This window comes from Panthera onca, chromosome B4, assembly GCF_046562875.1.
Source record: "Panthera onca isolate mPanOnc1 chromosome B4, mPanOnc1 haplotype 2, whole genome shotgun sequence".
In the NCBI taxonomy this organism is placed as follows: domain Eukaryota; kingdom Metazoa; phylum Chordata; class Mammalia; order Carnivora; family Felidae; genus Panthera; species Panthera onca.
This window is the reverse complement of record NC_138345.1, coordinates 76,824,163-76,845,667: the sequence shown is the minus strand read 5'-3', so window position 1 is coordinate 76,845,667 and position 21,505 is coordinate 76,824,163. Positions and strand designations below refer to the sequence as shown.

At 40.6% G+C, this 21,505-nt stretch overlaps 1 protein-coding gene across 4 annotated transcripts in view; it reads right to left on the bottom strand.

Annotated features, from left to right (window-relative positions):
• The window catches only part of DIP2B (DIP2 acetate--CoA ligase B (putative)), a 224,407-nt gene extending 222,591 nt beyond the window's left edge, over positions 1-1,816 (bottom strand). For all 4 annotated transcript variants that reach the window (XM_060657640.3, XM_060657642.3, XM_060657641.3 and 1 more), the window contains exon 1: positions 1,558-1,816. In XM_060657640.3, the coding sequence (XP_060513623.2) occupies positions 1,558-1,657 (100 nt within the window). In that variant the 5' untranslated portion in view covers positions 1,658-1,816. The remainder of the gene's footprint in view (positions 1-1,557) is intronic.
• Positions 1,817-21,505: the final 19,689 nt, after the last annotated feature.

The window sequence follows — 21,505 nt, the reverse complement described above, 5'->3', positions numbered from 1 at the left end:
TCTGTTACTATGAAGTTAACTGTTTTAAAAGTCAGATTTGAATGGAAATCATTACAGATTTAATGACAATATTTTAGTATAGGAGAAGAATGAGGTTATCTTGAGAGGCAGAACCGATGGTAAGGCTCTAAATACGTCACAGAAACCAACTCATCCACCACCACTGATTCTGGGGATGGGCAAAAAACACCCTCCTATCTGATTAATTGAAAAATAATATGTTGGCAATTAAGTGCAAATGAAAACAGCACCTCCCTATATATTGGGAAAACCTAACAGGGTTATTAAAAATTAATTATTTCCTTGTATGCCCAACAGGATTTGCAACGTTCAAAATCCACTTCTGGGTTTTCATTGTAAAGGATTGGCGGGGGAGGGGGCTGGGGGAGAGAATGCTTTGATAAGTAAACAAAAAGTCCGAACTCTCCTGGGAACTTGTCACATTCTTCTCTTCCAAATCCACAGTATTTAATCCACTTGAAAAACGCCAGCAAAGAGGGCCTTTGGCAAGGAACTCAGTAAGAATATGCAACTCTGAGGACACCACCACAGTACTGACATCAAGCTTGTAGAAAATGCTGCTTTTGTCTCAGAGTCAGCCCCTGATAAAAACAGGAACTTTATGGAGAACTGATCACAACTGCACAAGAAGCCTGATCACATGCCCACAACAGAGCAACGTTTCTCTCATTGTTGTCCAAGGGACTTCTCCAGTAACAGTGGCTCGATTTACTCCATTCTTTTAATTCTCAAAATAAATCCAACCCTCCTTGCACCAACCCATTGTCAAAAGAAAGAGGGTGCCGGCCAGGATTTGCATGTAACCGGTAGTCACCCTCCTTCTCTCTTCAAAGACTCCAAAAGGTGATCAGATGCGGAAAATTCACCCCGAATACAGGCACCAGGAAAAAAAACCCTTATGACAAAGGTGGTGTGAAAACAGCACAGTGGGTCTCTCTCTGGGTTAATGCCACTGCTTCCAATCTCCCTAGGACCCTCAGTGGCCCACCCTGCTCCTAGCTCACTCCTGTCACTGGGGAGGCATCTCGCATTGTTAAAGAAGGAGGAAGAAGAAATGCTGCGGATTTCCCATGTATCTTTCTCTTTTTCTGGAAGGGGGAGGGGAGCTGAAACAGGCATGGGGCCCTCCCCTCGAAAAGGGTAGAGGACAGGCGAAAGCTGTCAGCCACCCTGCTCTCAGCCTCAGCCTCACCCCCACCCCCACCGTGCCCAGACGCCCGGGCAGAAGCGGGAGGGCGCAGCTTTGTCTCGGGTTTTGAGGGGCAGGGAGTGCAGAAACAGCCCGGGCCCGGGGAGGACTTCTCCCCGAAGCCCCTGCTTAACCCCTACCCAGAGAACACAATGAACGACTCAGGAAACCCACTTCATGGGGTGCGAGAGCAGGGAAGACGACCCTTCGGAGCACGGGCCAGATTTCCGGCACCCTCCTCCCATCTCGCCCGCACGGCCAGCAGGGCGCGCGGCGAGGACCTGCTCTCCCTGTCGCCGCGATCCGCAGCGGCGCCCGGGCGCTCGCTCCCCCCGCCCGGTTCCTACCCTCCGAGAGCTCCAGCTCCAGCTCCGCCAGTTGCGCCCGCACTTCGGGCGGCAGCGCCGCCACCGCGGCCGGCGCGGGCTCCAGGCCTCGCTCCGCCATCCGGGCTCCGCCAGCCACACTCCGGAAGACAAGAGAGGGGGCCGAAGGAGGGACGGACTGACGCGGGCCCACACCCGGGCTACAGGATCCGGCTCCGGCCGCCGAGCTCCGCCGCTGCCGCCGCCGCCGCCGCCGCCATGAGCAAAAGTCACGTGAGCGCGGTGGCCCCGCCCCCGGGCCAAGGACGCACCGCCTCCGCAGCCAGGCGTCGCTGAGGACTCGCGGGCTTACGGCGCCCTCTACTGGGAATCTCCTAAAACGACGAGTCCAAGCCCGCCACCCGGAGCTCTCCTAGGCGAAAGGAGCTCGAGGTGTTGATGTCAGCGTGGACGCGCGTAGCGTTTACCTTTTACGAGCTCATAAGCAAGTTTTCAGAGGACCCAAACCTCACCTTTTCCACTTCTCTTAGTAGTGTATGCCTTTGTCTTGTTCTCTCCTCCATTTTCCCCTGATTGGCATCTACCCATTTTTGAGGACCAGAACTCAGGCCACTTTTTTTTTTTTTGACTGATAAATGATTTTTTTTTTTTTTTTTTTTTTTTTTTTTTGTAATTGTATCACCGGCCTTTTCTTTTACTGGGACTTCCCAGTCCCACTTCCCGGGAGCTCTCTGTTTCTTTCAGTTCTAGCATTTAAGGCAATGGATGGAGAATCTCCTTCCTTCTACCTAGAAATTCTAACTACTTGTAAGTGGGGAACTTAATCTTATCTTTTTGTACTCTTCAATGTTTGACTTAATAGATATTCCAAAAATATTAACATTTAATTCAATGTAAGGAGGATCCAAACATTTGTGTATTTTTACCAGGAAATACTGGAGCAGATTAAATAGTCATTCATTCATGTTCTATCATAGTATTATACATATATTTTTTATGCCAAAGTTCACCTTCACAATTTGAGAGATTTCAGCCCCTTTTGTACTGATCCAGAATTGGTCTTTTGAGAGAAAAGGCCACAACATCTATTCAGTAGGAGTTTCTAGACAGTATTGTACCATTTATGGGCTGAAAGGAAAATTATTTTTTAGTTGAGAAAAGAATTTAAGCTTGAAAAAAGAAATCTGACATCATGGTTGATTGAGGAGTAGATGGAAATTTCCTTTTAACTGCAACAATGTAAGGAGAATCTTAGGAATGTATATCTGTGTCCTCTGGTTTAGGTAGGACTGTTGAGAATTTTTTTAGGTCTACAAATTGGTTGACATTCCTCCCATCAAAAAGTGAGGTCCAGTTTCGCTCCCCTGAATCTGAAAGGGCTTCTGACAGCTTTGACCAATAGAATATGGCACAAGTGATACTATGTAAATTCTGACATTAGGTTCTAGAAGGCCATGCAGCTTCCCCTGGTTCTCTTGGAATTCTCCCTCTCCAGAGAACCCCTCTGAAGATCCTCCCTCCCAGGGTGCTCTGAGAACTCAGTAGCCGTGCAGGCAGCTGTCCACATGGAAAGCCACATGAGGTGCTCTGCCCAACCTCCCCAGCTCAGCCCAGCCTTATCATCGTCCTAGCCCAACATGAAGAAGCCTGAAGATGACTCCAGCCCCTAGACATTTGAGTCTTCCCAGCTGAGGTCCCAAACAATGTGGAGGAAAGACAGCTCATGCCTGTCACGCCCTGTCCAAATTTCCTGCGAACATAATAAAATGGTTATCCTATTATGCCTCTGAGCTCGGGGTGGTTTGTTATACAATAGACTACCACAAGAAAGATCTTAGCAGGTGTTCTTGTTTACCTTCCCAATAGCCCTTACCCCCTCTTTCCTTGTCACTAGACCACACCAATCCTATTGAGGCTGAATATGCTACACACGCACTTTTCTGCCCTCCTTGGCGTGTGTGTGATCCCCTGGGGGAACTAGTGGAGGGGGAACATCTGTGGATGATCTCCCTTCTTGATGAGACAAATACGTGCACAAGGAGAAAATGCCCCTTCACTTCCTTCCTGTCTTTGGGTGTTGTCCACTTTAGGGTACCAGCAGTCATCCTGCAACCATAAGAGGAAAGCTAAGAGAAGCACAGAGACATCACCTAGAACTTGACAGAATTGGTCTGCTAAAATAACGAATTCTGGAACCACCTATATTAGGCTTCTCCTTACATGAGAAAATAGGTTTAAGCCTGTTTTAGTTTCATAGTCTGCTGTTTACAGCCAAAAGCTTCCCATGTGATGCTCAATTTACTACCTAAAAATGGAGTATTATGGGACGCCTGGGTGGTTCAGTAGGTTAAGCATCTGACTCTTGGTTTCTGTGCGGATCGTGATCGCAGGGTGGTGAGATCAAGCCCCACATCAGGCTCCATGCTGGGTGTGGAGTCTGCTTACGTTTCTCTTTCTCCCTTGCTCCCCCACTGCCCCACCCACACTCACTCTGTCTCTCTCCAAAAAAATAAAAATAAAAATAAAAATAAAACAAAAAATGTAGTATTACAAGTGAGCAAAATATGAAATGACTGAGTGCGGTTGCCAAACATCCAGTAAACTATTATGTCACCACGTGTAGATTGGGGCTGTTTTGAGGCGGAAATAACTGGAAAATTCAAGATTTGGGGAGTGAGTTGGTGTGGCTTTCAGTAAATTCATACAAAAGAAAAATCGTCTGAAGATGTCCCAGTGGAGGACAGGTGGGTAAGTTTGTCTTTGCTAAGAAGCTTTTCTGGCTGCAACTGAAATTGACATGGATGACAGGGTGGAGCTTTGCTGGCTTGGGGAAGCCAAGATCTCTCAAGTTAAGGCTAGGATAAAGAGAAGAAAGAACATGGGAGATTTAACAGGTGACAAAATTGAAAAGATTGTGGCTGCTGATGTCTGAAGAACCTCAAGACCTTTCATTAAACAGCCTTTGTCAGATGGAGGTAAATTTAGTAATGAGTACAATAAGCCTAGCAGGAAACATTACATTAAAGATGGGATTCCTGGGGCTGCAGGGTGGCTCAGTTGGTTAAACATCCAACTCTTGATTTGGGCTCAGGTCATGATCTGATGGGTTGTGGGATCCACCCCACGTAGGGCTCTGTGCTGACAGCGCTGAGCCTGCTTGGGAATCTCTCTCCCCCTCTCTCTCTGCATCTCTCTCTCTCAGTCTCTCAAAACAAATAGGGGCGCCTGCGTGGCTCAGTCGGCTGAGTGATTTTGGCTCAGGTCATGATCTCACGGGTCATGAGTTCGAGCCCCACATCTGCTGTCACAGAGCCTGCTTCGGATCCTCTGTCCCCCTCTCTCACTGCCCCTCCCCTGCTCAAGCTTTTCCTCTCTCAAAAATAAATAAATGTTTAAATAAATAAACTAAAATAAATTTTTTTAAAGGTGATATTCCTCCCTCTAAGGTCATTAATTTCAAATTGTCTCAAGGTCCTTTAAGGTAGAGAAGAGGATATTTGCTGAGTATAGACACAAGAGCTATGGGGCTGAAATTCTCAGGTTTATGGAATGATCAGTGCTGTCCAATAGACACACAATGTGAGCCACATGTATGTTAAATTTTACTACATTAAAAAGTAAAAAGAAACAGCATATCTCAATCCAGACTAGCTACATTTCAAGTGTTCTATGGCTAGTGGCTACCTGGTTGGACAGGGCAGGTCTAGATATTTACCTGCTTTATTAGCACATGGAATTGACTGGATTAAACAGTCCAGAACCCCACTAAGTTTTTGTACCACGCGTATTGCCAAAGATATTCCAAACTTGGCTTTAGCTGCCACTAATTATTCAACACTATAAGCAATCTCGAAACTTCCAACTCCTGCCAACAGAAAAATGGCTGCCAGAGTTCTGCCGCTAAGGACATATACCCAATACCCATATTAGGTATGCCCATGAAGGACAGTGGATAACTAAGACACTTCCAGAGATCAGAACCAGAGGCTGCCAGACTAGCTAACACATTCACTCCATTTACCAGGGTTGGGCATCCTCACTAGTCCTGTCAGGCAACATGCAATCTACCCCCTGTTTTAAAAAAAAATTTTTTTTTAATTTATTTTTGACAGAGAGAGAGACAGAGCATGAGCAGGGGAGGGGCAGAGAGAGACGGAAACACAGAATCTGAAGCAGGCTCCGGGCTCTGAGCTGTCAGCACAGAGCCTGACGCAGGGCTCAAACTGGTGAACTGCAAGATCATGACCTGAGCCGGTCAGCCGCTTAACTGACTGAGCCACTCAGGCGCCCCTGCAATAACCCCTTTTACCCCTCACTGTACTCACTATCCTTAGGTAAATCCCTCCTATTCATTGGGTTTAATCATGACTTGCTTTGGCTAATGGGACAATTATAAGCATGACCCAGAGACTTGGCAAGTGCTTGTGCATTTGTCTTTCTGCTTTTGAGACCGCTGCCTTGTGAATGAGCAGGAGCTAAACTACTAGATGAGGAGAGACATGGCCCAACTACCCCCACTGCTCTAGCTAGGTAAAAAACCCACCCTGCCGAGGTATAAGAGTGAGGCCATAGACTGCCAGTTGAGCACAGATCCCAGCTCAAAAGGCCAATGCATGTGCACCAAAAATGGTTGCCATTTTAAGCTGCTAAGTTTTGTTCATTTGTTACACAGCAAAAACTAATAAAAACAGGTATGATATGTACTCAGGGACAGTGTCTGCTAAATATTCCCCTTTCTGAATGGGAATATCATTGTACTTACAATCCGTTGTCTGGCATTGTCTTACGCAGTAGTTCTCAAACTTTAGCATACATCAGAATCATATGGAAAGCTTATAAAACACAAATTGTGACTTCCAACCCAAATCTCTGGGTCATGATTCCATAGGTTTGGGATATGGCCCAACGATTTACATCCTTAACAAGTCTCACGATGACACTGCTACTGCTGATGGGAGGACCATGTTTGCTAGACCATTGGTCTATGGCATGTGTTGGAAACGGTTAACTTACAACTCCAGGTTGCTGGTCCATGAGGCATCATCCCCAGATATGAAGGAGAAAATTGCGTGGTCCCAGAGGTCTGGACTTGGAGCTGGAGGAAGTAGTGGTGGGGGTTGTCTCCCGTTGAGGGACGAAATGAAATTTCGTGTGAGCGAATTATACACTTTTTTGGTCTAATGTGTCATTCAAAAACACAGTTTTCTGACTGATTTTCTGCCTGGATGATATATCCATGGACGTAAGTGGGGTGTTCATATCCCCTGCTATTACTGTATTACCATCAATTTCTCCACGTCCATTAATATTTGCTCTAGGTATTTAGGTGCTTCAATGTTGGGTGCATAGATATTTACAATTGTTATAGCCTCTTGTTGGATTGAATCATACACATTCATAATTATGTGTAAATGGAATAAAAGTTTGCCACAAATGAGTGGGCTGCAACAGAGGCTGGGAGCTGTCTACCCAAAGTTCATTTCCCCTCCTTTCTACTTTGTCCGGAGAGCCCAGCTACCATCACAGAGGCTGAAATTGCCAGATACTCAGCCTTCCTTGCTGCTAGGTTATTATATTACCCTATCCTGGTCAAGGGGCCCAGATGGAAGTCAGCTAGGGGTCAGGGAACGGAATTCTGGGAAACATATTACACCCTGATAAACAGAGAACATCTGAGGAGAATCCGGAGAACCTGCTAGGTTCTTGGATAATTATACCCTCAGAAGAGAGTGGCAGTGGTAAGGCTGGCAAACAAAAGGTCGGAACAGAGGGACAGCCACCAAGTCCTGAAGATGGTGGCAGAAAGCAGCAACCTGGAATGACTTGTGATCCACCTGTTGGGAACACCCAAAGGTGCCTGAGTCGGGTAAAGAACAGGAAAAGAATCCTGTCAGGGAGTCTCTCACCTGGAGGAAGAAGCAATACATTTTTTGCATTTAGGTTAATAGGCTCTCACTTGTACCCCTAAACTGAATACTGGGAAAATTTAGGTTACATAAAACCTACCTATAATTGAAACTATATAATAAAGTCCTATAGAAACTGGAAGATACTCCACAAAGGAACGAGTTCTGGGAGATGAACCAACATCTCATGATCAACTTGGAGATTTTTATGTTCTTTTTTTTTAATGTTTATTTATTTTTGAGAGAGACAGAGACAGAATGTGAGTGGGTCAGGGGCAGAGAGAGAGGGAGACACAGAATCCGAAGCAGGCTGCAGGCCCTGAGCTGTCAGCACAGAGCCCGATGCGGGGCTCGAACTCACGAGCTGTGAGATCATGACCTGAGCCCAAGTCAGACACTCAACCGCCTGAGCCACCCAGACACCCCGGAGATTTTTATGTTCTTAAGTCCGTATGAAACCACTGGAAAAACAGCAGAAACGTACAGTAAACTCTTTTCAACTTAGGAGGGTTTAGAAAAGTATCAGGAAGAAGGGTCTCTTCCTGTGTTGTGACATGTTACTGGCGCAGGCTGAGGTGTGCTTCAAAAGGAAAGGCATCTTTCCTCACTCTGATCTTAAGTGAAATCCTGGCAGGCAGAGAATAAAATAGAATAAACTAGTTGAGCCTTTTAAACTCTAATAGTCAATTACTTTGCATGACTCATCCCCATTATGCCATAGCTGTCGTAACCATAGTCATAGACCCAGAGTAAGGACTAGAATGCTGTCATAGATGAGACCAATCTGTTTAAATTTTTCTATTTCTAGTGCTATTCCAGCACTATACTACTAGCATAGTAGTGTGTGTATAACAAGGGGTAAAAACAACAACAACAACAACAAGTCTATTTGGATGAAGATACCCTGTAGGAAATGATATAAAGGCAAACAGTAACCTATACAAAATTATGTAGAAATGTATTAATTTAATTCCAGATAATTTAACTCCTCCCTTCTATAAGGTAGAGCTTAACTCCTCCCCACTTGAGTGTGGGCCATAGCTGGTGACTTGATTCCAAAGAGTAGAGTATGGGGGCATCTGAGTGGCTCATTTGGTTAAGCATCTGACTTCGGCTCAGGTCATGATCTCGCAGTTCATGGGTTCAAGCCCCGCGTCGGGCTCTGTGCCGACAGCTTGGAGGCTGGAGCCTGCTTCGGATTCTGTGTCTTCCTCTCTCTCTCTCTGTGCCCCTCCTCCGCTTGCGCTCTCCTTCTCTATCAAAAATAAGTAAATAAATATTAAAAAAAAAAAAGAGTAGACTGTGGAAAGAAGAAACTTGACAAACACTACCTCAGCCAGGTGATCTACATCAGCATCATCAATAATAAGTCGTGTTGTTAGTATGAACCCTTGATATGATGGGATAAAAATTACATTTCACTTTGGCGGTCTTTTTCCCCAAGACTCCTAACTCCAGCCTAATAATGAGAAAAACCCAAATCAACATTCTATGACATTCTATAGAGTGTCTGACCAATATTCCTCAACACTGTCAACGTTATCAAAAGTAAAACACAACAACAAATCTGAGGAACTGTCACAGTCCAGAAGAGCATAAGAAGACATGACAATGACAAATAATGTAGCATTTGGATGGGATACTGGAACATAACAAGGACACTAGAGAAAAACTAATGAAATCTAACTAAACCGTGGAGTTTAATTAATAGTATGTACCTAAGCTGGTTCCTTAGTGGTAACATATATACCATAGTAATGTAAGATGTTATCAATTGTGGAAACCAGCCTAGGAGGACCGACGAACTCTGTACTATCCTTGCAATCTTCAGTAAATTTAAAACTCTTCTAAAAATGTTCACTTAAAATAAAGGACCAGCAGGAAAATTATAAAATATTCCCAACATACAGTTAGGTATAAAGAGAAATATAACACGTGGCTACCTACTAATACTGCCTTAAGAAATATTAACATTTACCACGTCTTGCTTTTTACAAGAAATACATGATGAAGAATTTGAGTCCTTGTGAACCCTTTCATCTGCAAGATTTTATACTTTTGCTACATACGTATGTTGTAAATAATATAGCTCTACAAATGTATATTATCTTCTGTATATTTATGAGCACGGTATCATACTGTACACATCTTTCTGTAGCTGCATGTAGTTCTAGATGATTCATTTTAACTGCTGATTGATATGCTATTGTCAGAATATGTTATAATTTATTCTTATTGGACATTTATGATTTAGGGGTTTTGTTTTGTTTTTGTCTTTTGCATTCAAAGTTGCAAGACTATTCTTGTGTATATCTTTTTGAGTACATATTTGAGAATTTGTTATATATACCTTGGTCTTTGCATTTGATCACCTTGACCTATACTACCTACTGGAAAGTCAAATGGCTATCCAAAGTTGTAGCAGCTAATACTCTCATAGAAATGTATCAGAGTTCCTATTAAAACATTTTTTTAAATGTTTATTTATTTTTGAGAGAGAGAGACTGAGCATGAGTAGGGGAGGGGCAGAGAGAGAGGGAGACACAGAATCCGAGGCAGGCTCCAGGCTTCCAACTGTCAGTACAGAGCCTGATGCGAGGCTCGAACTCCAGAACTACGAGATCATGACCTGAGCTAAGTTGGACGTTTAACCGACTGAGCCATCCAGATGCCCCTGAGAGTTCCTATTTTTTAAATTTAGATTCCATATATGATTGAAGTCACATGGCATTTGTCTTTCTCAGTCTGCCTTATTTCACTTAGCCTAATACCCTCTACATGCATGCATGTTGTTGCAAATGGTAAGATCTCATGCTTTTTTATGGTTGCATAATAGTCATTGTATAGATAGATAGATAGATGATAGATAGATGATAGATGTCACATATTCCTTATCCATTCATCTATTGATGGGCGCTTGGGTTGCTTCCATTTCTTAGCTACTATGAATAATGAAGCAAGAAACATAGGGGTGCGTATATCTTTTTAAATTGATGTTTTCATTTTCCTTGGGTAAATAGCCACTAGTGGAATTACTGGCTCATATGGTATTTTTATTTTTCATTTTCTCAGGAACTTCTGTACTGTTTTCCACAGTGGTTGCACCAGTTTGCATTTCCATCAACAGTGTACAAGGTTTCTTTTTCTCTATATGCCCCCCCCCACCCCCGCAACACTTACTTCTTGTCATTTTGATGCTAGCCATTCTGACTGGTGTGAGGTGATATCTCATTGTGGTTTTGATTTACATTTCTGATGATTAGTGATGTTAAGTATCTTCTCATGTATTAGTTGGCCGTCTGTATGTCTTTGAAAAACTGTCTATTCAGGTCCTCTGCCCATTTTTTAATTGGGTGGTTTGGCTTTGGGGGCATTGAGTTTCATAAGTTCTTGATCTACTTAGGATATTAATCTCTTTTTCGGATATATCATTTGCAAATATCTTCCTCCATTTACTAGATTGCCTTTTTGCTTTGTTGATGATTTTCTTTGTTGTGAAAAAGCTTTTATTTTGGTGTAGTCCAAATAGTTTAATTTTGTTTTTGTTTCCCTTGCCATAAATATATTAAGGGTGATGTCCAAGAGATGACTGCCTATGTTTTCTTTTAGGAGTTTTATGGTTTTGGGTCTCACATTTAGATCTTTAATCCATTTGAGTTTGTTGTTGTGGTTTTTAGTTTATTATATTGTTTTTAGTTAAGCATTTTGAAATTTATAATTAAGTGCATATGAATTCTTGATGTGTCTTTTTGATGGACTCTTACAACAAATTATGCCACTTTTTTACTAGACTATTCCTTGTATTGTCATACAATATATACTTTATTTCTTTTTTAAAAAAAAATTTTTTTTTTTTTTACATTTATTTATTTTTGAGAAACAGAGTGAGACAAAGCGTGAACGGGGGAGGGGCAGAGAGAGTAGGAGACACAGAATCTGAAGCAGGCTCCAGGCTCTGAGCAAGCGGTCAGCACAGAGCCTGATGCGGGGCTCGAACCCACAAACTGTGAGATCATGACCTGAGCCGAAGTCGGACACTCAACCGACTGAGCCACCCAGGCGCCCCTATACTTTATTTCTAATGTTCTTTTCACTTTCTTTTTGTCCTAATATTATTATACCAGCCCTTTTAAAATTAGTATTTACTGTAATATATTTTTTCATTACTTTATTTTTCAACCTTTCTCCCTTTCTCCCTCTGTGTGGTTGTTTAACAAATTAAATGTATTTATATTTAATATGATTACTGACATATTATGACCTATTTCTTCCTTTTTATTGAAGGCTTTGTTTATAAATCTTTGTCTTTTATTCCTATTGTTGAATTAATAAAGTATTGAATACTTCTTTATTCTGCTGGTTTGGGAGGTACAGATAGTATTATTTTTGCAACTATTTTGAAAGTTCTAACAATTAAAATTTTCTCTTGGGGTGCGTGGGTGACTGAGTTGGTTGAGCGTCCAACTCTTCATTTCAGCTCAGGTCACGATCACGTGGTTCCTAGGATCGAGCCCCACGTCCAGCTCCACACTGACAGCACAGGGCCTGCTTGGGATTCTCTCTTCCTTTCTCTCTGCCCCTCCCTCACTTGCATGTGCACACTTTCTCTCTCTCAAAATAAACAAATAAACTTAAAAAAAAATTTATCCTGACCAGAGCATCCAAATTAGCTTTAACTATTAGATTAATCTCCATCTTTATTATTTTGATCTAGAATTTTAATTGTAGTTTTATTTAAATGCAAACATTTAAAAAGCATAATCAGGGGCGCCTGGGTGGCTCAGTCAGTTAAGCGTCCCACTTCTGCTCAGGTCATGATCTCACGGTTAGTGAGTCCGAGCCCCACGTCAGGCTCTGTGCTGACAGCTCAGAGCCTGAAGCCTGCTTCAGATTCTTTGTCTCCCTCTTTCTCTGCCCCTCCCCCCGCTTGCACTGTTTCTCTCTCTCTAAAATAAATAAACGTTAAAAAAAATTAAAACTAAAAATAAAAAGAAAAAGCATAATCAAGTTAACTTTTGTTGATGTTTTATCATTGTGCTTAACATTATTTCTTGTATCTCATGTCTCCCCTCTGGGCTTGCTCTTGCTGATGTGCATCCTTAATACTTTCTTCAGAGAAGGTATATAGAAAATAAATTCCCTTGATCTTTAGTGTCTGAACATTTATGTATTTATTTTTATTTAATTTTTTTTTTAATTTTTTTAACGTTTATTTTTGAGACAGAGAGAAACAGAGCATGAATGGGGGAGGGTCAGAGAGAGGGAGACACAGAATCCGAAACAGGCTCCAGGCTCTGAGCTGTCAGCAAAGAGCCCGACGCGGGGCTCGAACTCACGGACTGCGAGATCATGACCTGAGCCGAAGTCGGCCGCTTAACCGACTGAGCCATGCAGGCGCCCCTATTTAATTTTTTTTTTAATTTTTGAGAGAGAGAGAGACAGAGAGACAGAGAGAGCATGAGTGAGGGAGGGGCAGAGTGAGAGAGGGACACAGAATCCAAAGCAGGTTCCAGGCTCTGAGCTGTCAGCACAGAGCCCGACACGGGACTCGAACTCACAAGCCATGAGATCATGACCTGAGCTGGAGTCGGATGCCCAACGAACTGAGCCACCCAGGTGCCCCATTTTTATTTTATTTTAATTAATTAACGAATTAATTAATTTTTATTTATTTATTTATTTATTTATTTTTTTTTTTTGCCTTACTCCTCAAAGATAGCTTACTTGGGTATAAAATTCTAGGTTCAGTATCATTTTTCATTGGCATTTTGAGGATTACTTCATCGTCTTGTGGCAGGTATAGTTGTTGGTAAGAATTCTGGTTATCAGGCTGGTATTCCTATTCAGGTATTCCTATTCCTACCTGTTTTACACGAATATTTCCTATTCAGAAAACAGGTAATCCGTTTTCTCCCTGTAAACTTTTAAGATTTTCTCTTTATCCCTAATGTTTTATAGTTTCACTACAAAGTGGCTAGGTATCTATTTAATTTATCTCATCCTTGCATAGCTGTTCAGAATGTATTAAGATTCATTGTTTTCTTCAAGGCTCAGTGAGAACTGTTATTTTCTCCTCAAAAGTTGTTTCTTTGGCGTGCTGGGTGGCTCATTTGGTTAAGCATTTGACTCTTGATTCTGGTTGAGGTCATGATTTCAGTCATAGGATTGAGCCCTATGTCAGGCTCCATGCCAAGTGTGGAGCCTGCTTGGGATTCTCTCTCCCCCTCTCCCTCTGCCCCTCCCCTGCTTGCACTGTGCTCTCTCTCTCTCTTTCAAAAAAAAACCAAAAGTTGTTTCTTTGCCATTTACTTCCGCTGATTCTTCTGGAAATTATTCTAGGTATATTCAAAGTACTTGCACCATAATAATATTGAAGACATGGCCAGTGTAATCATCAAGGTTACTAAGCTTTCATAAGTGGCTTGATTCAATTCCTTTCCTCAAGTCTGTGACTTTTTTTTTTTTTTTTGCCAATGAACAGTTTTAATATAATGTTTACAAGACTATAATTTCATAGCATTTTGTCTTGTTATATGTCCTCAGTTTCTTGAATTACTGATATATCTTCTAAAGTAGTTATTTCTCTAGATGCACGGCTATGTTTTAACTTTTATTATTTTTTTTTATTTGAGCGTAGCTGAAACATAATGTTACATTTCAGCACATATACAGTTTCAGGTGTACAATATAGTGATTCAACTAGTTTAAACATTATGCTATGCTCACAAGTGTCGCTACCATCTGTCACCATACGACACTATTATAATACTGTTGACTATCCTCCCTATGCTATACCTTTTATTTCCATGACTTTTTTTTTTGATTTCACATATAAATGAAATCGTATGATGTTTGTCTTTCTCTGTCCGACTTATTTCACTTGGCATAATAATTTAGGTCCATCCTTATTGTTTCATATGGCAATATGGCTGTGTAACATCCCACCCATGAATATAGATATATTCATATATACCACATCTTCTTTATCCGTTCATGTGTTGATGGGCACTTGGGTTACTTCCATACCTCGGCTATTGTAAATCATGCAGCAATGAACATAGGGGTGCCTATATCTTTTGCATTAGTGTGTTTGGGATTTTTTTGGGGGGGGGAGTAAATACCCAGTAGTTGAATTATTGGGTCATATATTTCTATTATTCTGTTTTCCTCAGTGGTTGTACCAGTTTACCTTCCCACCAACAGTGCATGAGGGCTCCCTTTTCTCCACATCCTTGCCAGCATTTCTTTCCAATTCCTCGTGCTCACGGCTTCAATGAAGACTTCTCTCCATGTAGCAGCAGCTTTTTTTTTTTTTTAAACAATTGTTCATATCTGGGAGACTGACTACAGTGTTCACTCGAAAGCAATCAGACTTGTCCTTCATTCCTCCTTCATGCAAAACAATTTTAGTTCCCATTATCCTGCTGGATCCAAACTCATTGCCTATTATGTCTGTTCTTCGCCCATAAGTCCCACAAGACAAAAGTTTTGGCTCTATGCTCACTGCTTTATGTTTTTGTTACATTTAAAGTTCACAGACTAGGGGCACCTGGGTGGCTAGGTCGGTTAAGCGTCCGACTTCAGCTCAGGTCATGATCTCGCAGTTCGTGGGTTCAAGCCCTGAGTCCGGCTCTGTGCTGAAAACTCAAAGTCTGGAGCCTGCTTTAGATTCTGTGTCTCCCTCGCTCTCTGCCCCTCCCCCACCCAGTCTCGGAGTCTCTCTCTCTCTCAAAAATAAACATCAAAAAAAAATTTAAGTTCACAGACCATAAATAAATTACCAAGAAAATAAATAGATGCAAGTGTAGCCTATAGATAAGAGATTCTTTTTTAAGTTTTTATTTTCATCACCAGTGCTCATCATGGCTAGTGCACTGCTTAATCCCCATAACCCACTTAACCCTTTGCCTTAACCCCCTCCCCTCTTGTAAACATCAGTTTGTTCTCTACAATTAAGAGTCTGTTTCTTGATTGGTCTCTCTCTCTTTTCCCCTCCTTTGCTCATTTGTTTGGTTTCTTAAATTCCACATATGAGTGAAATCATAGTCTTTGTCTTTACTTATTTAGCTTATTATTATACTCTGTAGCTCCATCCATGTCATTGCAAATAGCAAGATTTCATTTTTTTATGGCTGAATAATATTCCACTGTTTGTATACACCACAAATTTCTTATCCATGCATCGATAGATGGACCTTTGGGCTGCTTCTATATCTTGGCTATTGTAAATAATGCTTCTATAAACATAGGAGTTCATGTATCCCTTTGAATTAGTGTTTTTGTATTCTTTGGGTAAATACCCAGTAGTATGATTGTTGGCTCATAGGGTAGTTCTATTTTATTTTTAGTTTTATTTATTTTTTTAAACTTAAAAAAAATTGTTTTTTAATTTTTGAGAGACAGAATTAGCATGGGAGTGTCAGAGAGAGAGGAAGACAGAGGACTGGAGGTGGGCTCAGCACTGACAGTGGAGAGCCCAGTGTGGGGCTCGAACTCACAAACTGCAAAATCATGACCTGAGCCGAAGTCAGACACTTAACGGGAAGAGCCACCCAGGTGCCCCAGGGTCGTTCTATTTTTAATTTTTTGAGGAACCTCCATATTGTTTCCCACAGTGATTGCACCAGTTTGCATTCCCACCAACAGTGCAAAACAGTTCATTTTTCTCCACATTGTCACCAACACTTGTTGTTTCTTGAATTGTTGATTTTAGCCATTCTGACAGGTGTGAGGTGATATCTCATTGTAGGGGGTGGGGGTTTGTGTTTTGTTTTGTTTTTTTTCATTGTACTTTTGATTTGCATTTCCCTCATGGTAAGTGATGATGAACATCTTTTCATGTGTCTCTTGGCCATCTGGATGTCTTCTTTGGAGAAATGTCTGTTCATGTCTACTGCTCATTTTTAATTGGATTATTTGGGCTTTGGGTTTTATAAGTTCTTTATATTTTGGATACTAACCCTTTATCAGGCATGTAATTTGTAAATATCTTCTCCCACTCAGTAGGTCACCTTTTAGTTTTGTTCATTGTTCCCTTCGCTGTTCAGCAGCTTTTTCTTTTGATGTAGTCCCAGTAGTTTATTTTTGCTTTTGTTTCTCTTGCCTCAGGAGACATATCTGGAAAAAGTTGCTATGGCTGAGGTCAAAGAAGTTACTACCCATGCATGTTCTCTTCTGGGATTTTTATGGTTTCAGGTCTCACATTTAGGTCTTTAATCCATATTGAGCTCATTTTTGTGGATGGTGTAAGAAAGCCGTCCAGTTTCTTTCTTTTGCATGTTGGTGTCCAATTTTCCCAACATCATTTGTTGAAAAGACTTTCTCCATTGGATATTCTTCCATGCTTTGTCTAAGACTAATTGACCATTTAATTGAGGGTTTATTTTTAAATTTTCTATTCTGTTTCATTGACCTATGGGTCTATTTTAGTGCCAGCCATACTGTTTCGATTAATATAGATTTGTAATATAACTTGAAGTCCGGAATTGTGATGCCTCCACCTTTCCTTTTCTTTTCCAAGATTGCTTTGGCTATTCAGGGCCTTTTGTGGTTCCACACAAATTTGAGGATTGTTTGATCTAGTTCTATGCTGGGTGTTTCACCACCCAGGTGAAAACATATTTAAGTGTAAAGAATTATACCTGTTTACCCATCTCACCACCTATTTCTGCTTCAGAACTTTGAAGACATTATAGATACATGTGAAGGCCTATACATGCATCCCTAATGTTCTATCTCACGCCCTCCTGATTTCCCAAAGATGGTTACTTAAAAGGTATGCACCATCTTGCAGCTTGTGTCATTTCCAAACATATTAGTACATTTTTCTAACTTTTAATAGATGTACCCATAATATATAGTAATCTTAAGACTATTAAAAAAAGTATCAAACTCTATATGCCAATCTAACTTGCTCTTTTGACACATAAGAGCTGTTCCTGTTCATTCATTTTAAATGATGTACAGTATACCATCATTAAGACATACTATAGTTGATTGGACATTATATCGATGGACATTGTTTTTAGCATCTCATTGTTTGGAAAAAAAATTAAAAAGCTGCAACATTCTTGTAGTGTCCATGAATAAAGTCCAGTAGTTCCCCCAGGGTATATAATCCAGAAGTGGAATCATGATTTTGCAAGGTGTGCTTGTCACTTTCTCTAAATATAGCCAAATTGCTCTCCAAAATGGTTTTATCAATTTATACTCTTGTAACAGTACATAAAACGGATTTTTCCTCATTTTTGCCAAAACATGGGGATTATACACACACACGTGCCAACTTCGACATTTTTTCAGGGTTCTATACTTAGCCCTCTTCTCATTCTTTAACTTACTTCTGATCTTAAGTCACTCATGACTTGTCAGGTTACTTACCAAACATGTCTTATAGGCATCCTAAAAATTTCCCTGCATTCTCACATCCAACCAGACAACACAGATCCTGTTCATTCTACTTCCTTAAAAGCATGCATATCTGTCCCTTTCTCTCCATCTGATTAGTTTCCTATTGCTGCTATAGCAAATTACCACTAATTTAGTGGTTTAGAACACATTTATTCTTTTATAGTTCTGGAGGTCAGAAATCTGAGTTTTTATGGGGCAAAACAAAGTGTTGCCTGGGCTGGTTCCTTCTGGGGGATCCAGGAGAGAATCTTTTCCTTGCGCCTCTTCCAACTTCTGGAAGCTGCCGGCATTTCTTGGCTCTTGGATGCATCACTTTACTCTTCCATCATCACATCTACTGACTCTGATTCTAGTCTCCCTCTTATGATTATTTTTGTGACTATATTGAGCTCACCTGGATAATCCAGGATAATCACCCCATTTCAAGGTCGTTAATCACAGCTGCAAAATCCCTTTTGCTATATAAAGTAACTTTCAGAGGTTCTGGCGATTAGGATGTGGACAATCTTTGTCCTAATCTATCACACTATCTTAATGGCTGTTCCCTTAATTCCAAACATCCTGCTCACCTGGACAACCCAATCCCAAAATATTTACATAGACACCAGAATTGTGCTCTCAACTTCAAATCTAACCATAACCCTCTGCTTTCTCATGGTTCTCACTCCCTGCAGAATCCAGTGAAAACTCATTTTCTTAGCATACAATGATTGGTTACGATTTATCTACAAATGAAATTCTTCAGCTTTTCTCTTGCCACACGCTACTGAAATCTATGCTCCATCCATTCCAAACAATTATGCTGAATTTGCCTTTTTCACTTGCACTATTTGCCGGTATGCTTCCCATCCCTTTACCTACCTAGCCAACACATACTGATCAAGAGTCAGCTTGGAAGTTAATGCTTTCCCCTCCCGGGAAGGCTGATCATTTCCTGTGTATTCCTAATCCTATCAACCCTCATACAAACTAAGAACACCCTTGATAGTTTTTATCCCAGAGTTTTAAGGAAATTCACAATCCTTTAACAGTAACTGTTAAACTGTGCAAAAAATTTCTGGGCATATAACTGAAATTTAAACTTGGGAGACATATATATTTAGATTAATATTTTCCAAAAGGCATAATTAAAATATAAAGGGCATGGTTACATATGTATTATTTTAGTCATAAGGCTCCTGGCACATCCATTCATTTTAAATACAACACAAAGCCTACATAATTGAGTTCACCAATTTGGTTATTAGTCCACTAAAAAGCATACACAATTACACTGTGTCCTGATATGATAAAGAAATTTAAATTATACACCCCATCTCTTGCCCAAATAAACTACTAACCTACTGACTTAAGGCCCTAAGGCTTTGCTAATGTACAACTTTGTAAACCTATTATTACTGGAAACATTTTACTAACTGATATTATCTTCATTAAGCTAACTGTTCATTATCAAATTAAAGCTGTTTAAAGGGCAATGCTACTAAGTAGCATTTTACTACATAAAAATGCTCATCTTAATAATTGAAGAATAAACTGTGGCAGGATGGCTATGAAATACTTTAGTGTTTTCTTAGCAGTACTATATTCAATAAATGTTTAAAAAGGGGGGGGGCGGGTACGGACACCTGGGTGACTTGGTTGGGCATCCGGCTCCTGGTTTCAAAAGGCTCAGGTCATCTCACAGTTTGTGAGTTCAAGCCCCACATTGGGCTCTGTGCTGACAGTGTGGATGGAGCCTGTTTGGGATTCTTTCTACCCAACCCCCCGCTCTCTGCCCCTCCCTACACTCTGCAGGCACTCTCTTTCCAAATAAATAAACTTAAAAAAGAAATGCTGGGTTTTCACATTTTTACAATAATCAGCTGTTTTAGAGCCAGAGATTCTCTCAGCTTTTCCATCTTTGCCTTTTTCTTCCATTATTGCCTTAACATAGTTTTAAAGTCAGATTAAAAGATTCATTTAAATTCTCCAGTGAACTTTCCCTTTAAAAAGCCCCCCAAATCATTTAGCTCTATCTAGAGTTTGATACAAAGCAAAGGTGTGGTGAAGAGCTAAAGATAAACTAAAGGTTTTCTCTTAGAAATAAAAAGTTTGAAAGCCTAGAATCTACATACTCAGGTCAGGCTATAATCTGCCTCATGAAAGCAAAATCCTTAAACCTCACATTGCCCTTGGTTCTACCCACCACCACCCCCACCCCCCCCCCCCCCCGCCCGCCCCATCAACATCTGCTTCTGACAGTAAAAGAATGTAAGAAAACCCTAGGATCATAAAGCTGAATCTTCTCTCTTCCCTCACTTTGCAGATGGTGTTTCACACAGCCGATACCCCACTCCCCCAAACCAAACCAACCCCACCCCCAAAAAAAGAGCTGAGACCAGAATAATGATGGAACTAGAGAGTGGGCAACATATAAAATTAAGGAAAAATAAACACAAGCAGTCATTAGACATAAACCACCTGGAGAAAAGGAAACCAGTTCTGCTTTTAAATAATTTTATTTTTTCTAATTTTGTGTTACTTTAATTTCCCGTAGCACCTTGGCAATGTTGAAAACAAAAATACAAATACAAGGATGTACTCATTTTAACATAGTATGCATGAGCATGTGTCACACCATCTTTTTTTGGGGGGGGGGTTGGGGGGAGGGAGCAGTTTGGACAACAGGAACAAACCTAAGCAATGGACAAAACAGAAGCCGTCTAACTGGTTCTGATCCCCGACCCCGAACATTTGACAGGGGTCACTCAAAAGACATGTAAATCAGGCAAAAAAAACAAAAACAAAAAAAACTCCAACTTGATATAGATGTTTCCTTATATATACTGATCAGTGTTTTGTGCTGAAAAACTGAAAATAAAACCATTTTATTTTATACACAGCCTGTTGACATAGGAGTTGTACTTTTTTAGGAACAGTCTACTCAACAATTCATAAAAAGTTGTTACTTTTTAAAATAAACTTTAAATTATTTAATAATCAGACGATTCTGAAAGAAAGAGAATTTACTCTCAACTTGAAAACAAATTCTTTTTCAACTTCTTAAAATGTCCTCATTCAATTAATTAAAAACTGAAATGTCTATGTATCTTCTTGGGAGCTCAGACTAGCTAAGTTAGCATACACCAAAAAAGCCTAAAGTTAAATTAATGACCATCAAATCGTAAGGAAATACAAAAAGTTGGGAAAAAACCTCATCATATAATTAAGAATTTATAAAAATCCTCAAAAGGAACACACTGTCCTCTTTGCATTTTATCTTTTCTGTAAAAACAAACAAAGTGGGTATGTTATTTTAAAACAGGGTTAATGTACATGCCCAACACAAATATCAGGAGACCTAACCCCAGTGCTGTTCAACTGTGTCAAAGTAAAACCAGTGGATATTTAAGCCAAGAGACTAAATATTAAGGCTGTAACTAATAAAGCTCAAGAAAGTGTTCAGTAACTTTTAAATACTATTTTCTGCTCCAGCAGATGCTAACACTCCATTATTATTAAGCCTTTTGCAAAGCCAACCTGGTTATTTAAAAAGGAATGTGAAACAATATTCAAGCTACCTTAATTTTAGGAACTGAAAATAAAAATCGGCATGTCATTTGATCACATGCAAATCGAGCACATAACAACAATAAACCCTTATCACTGAAAGA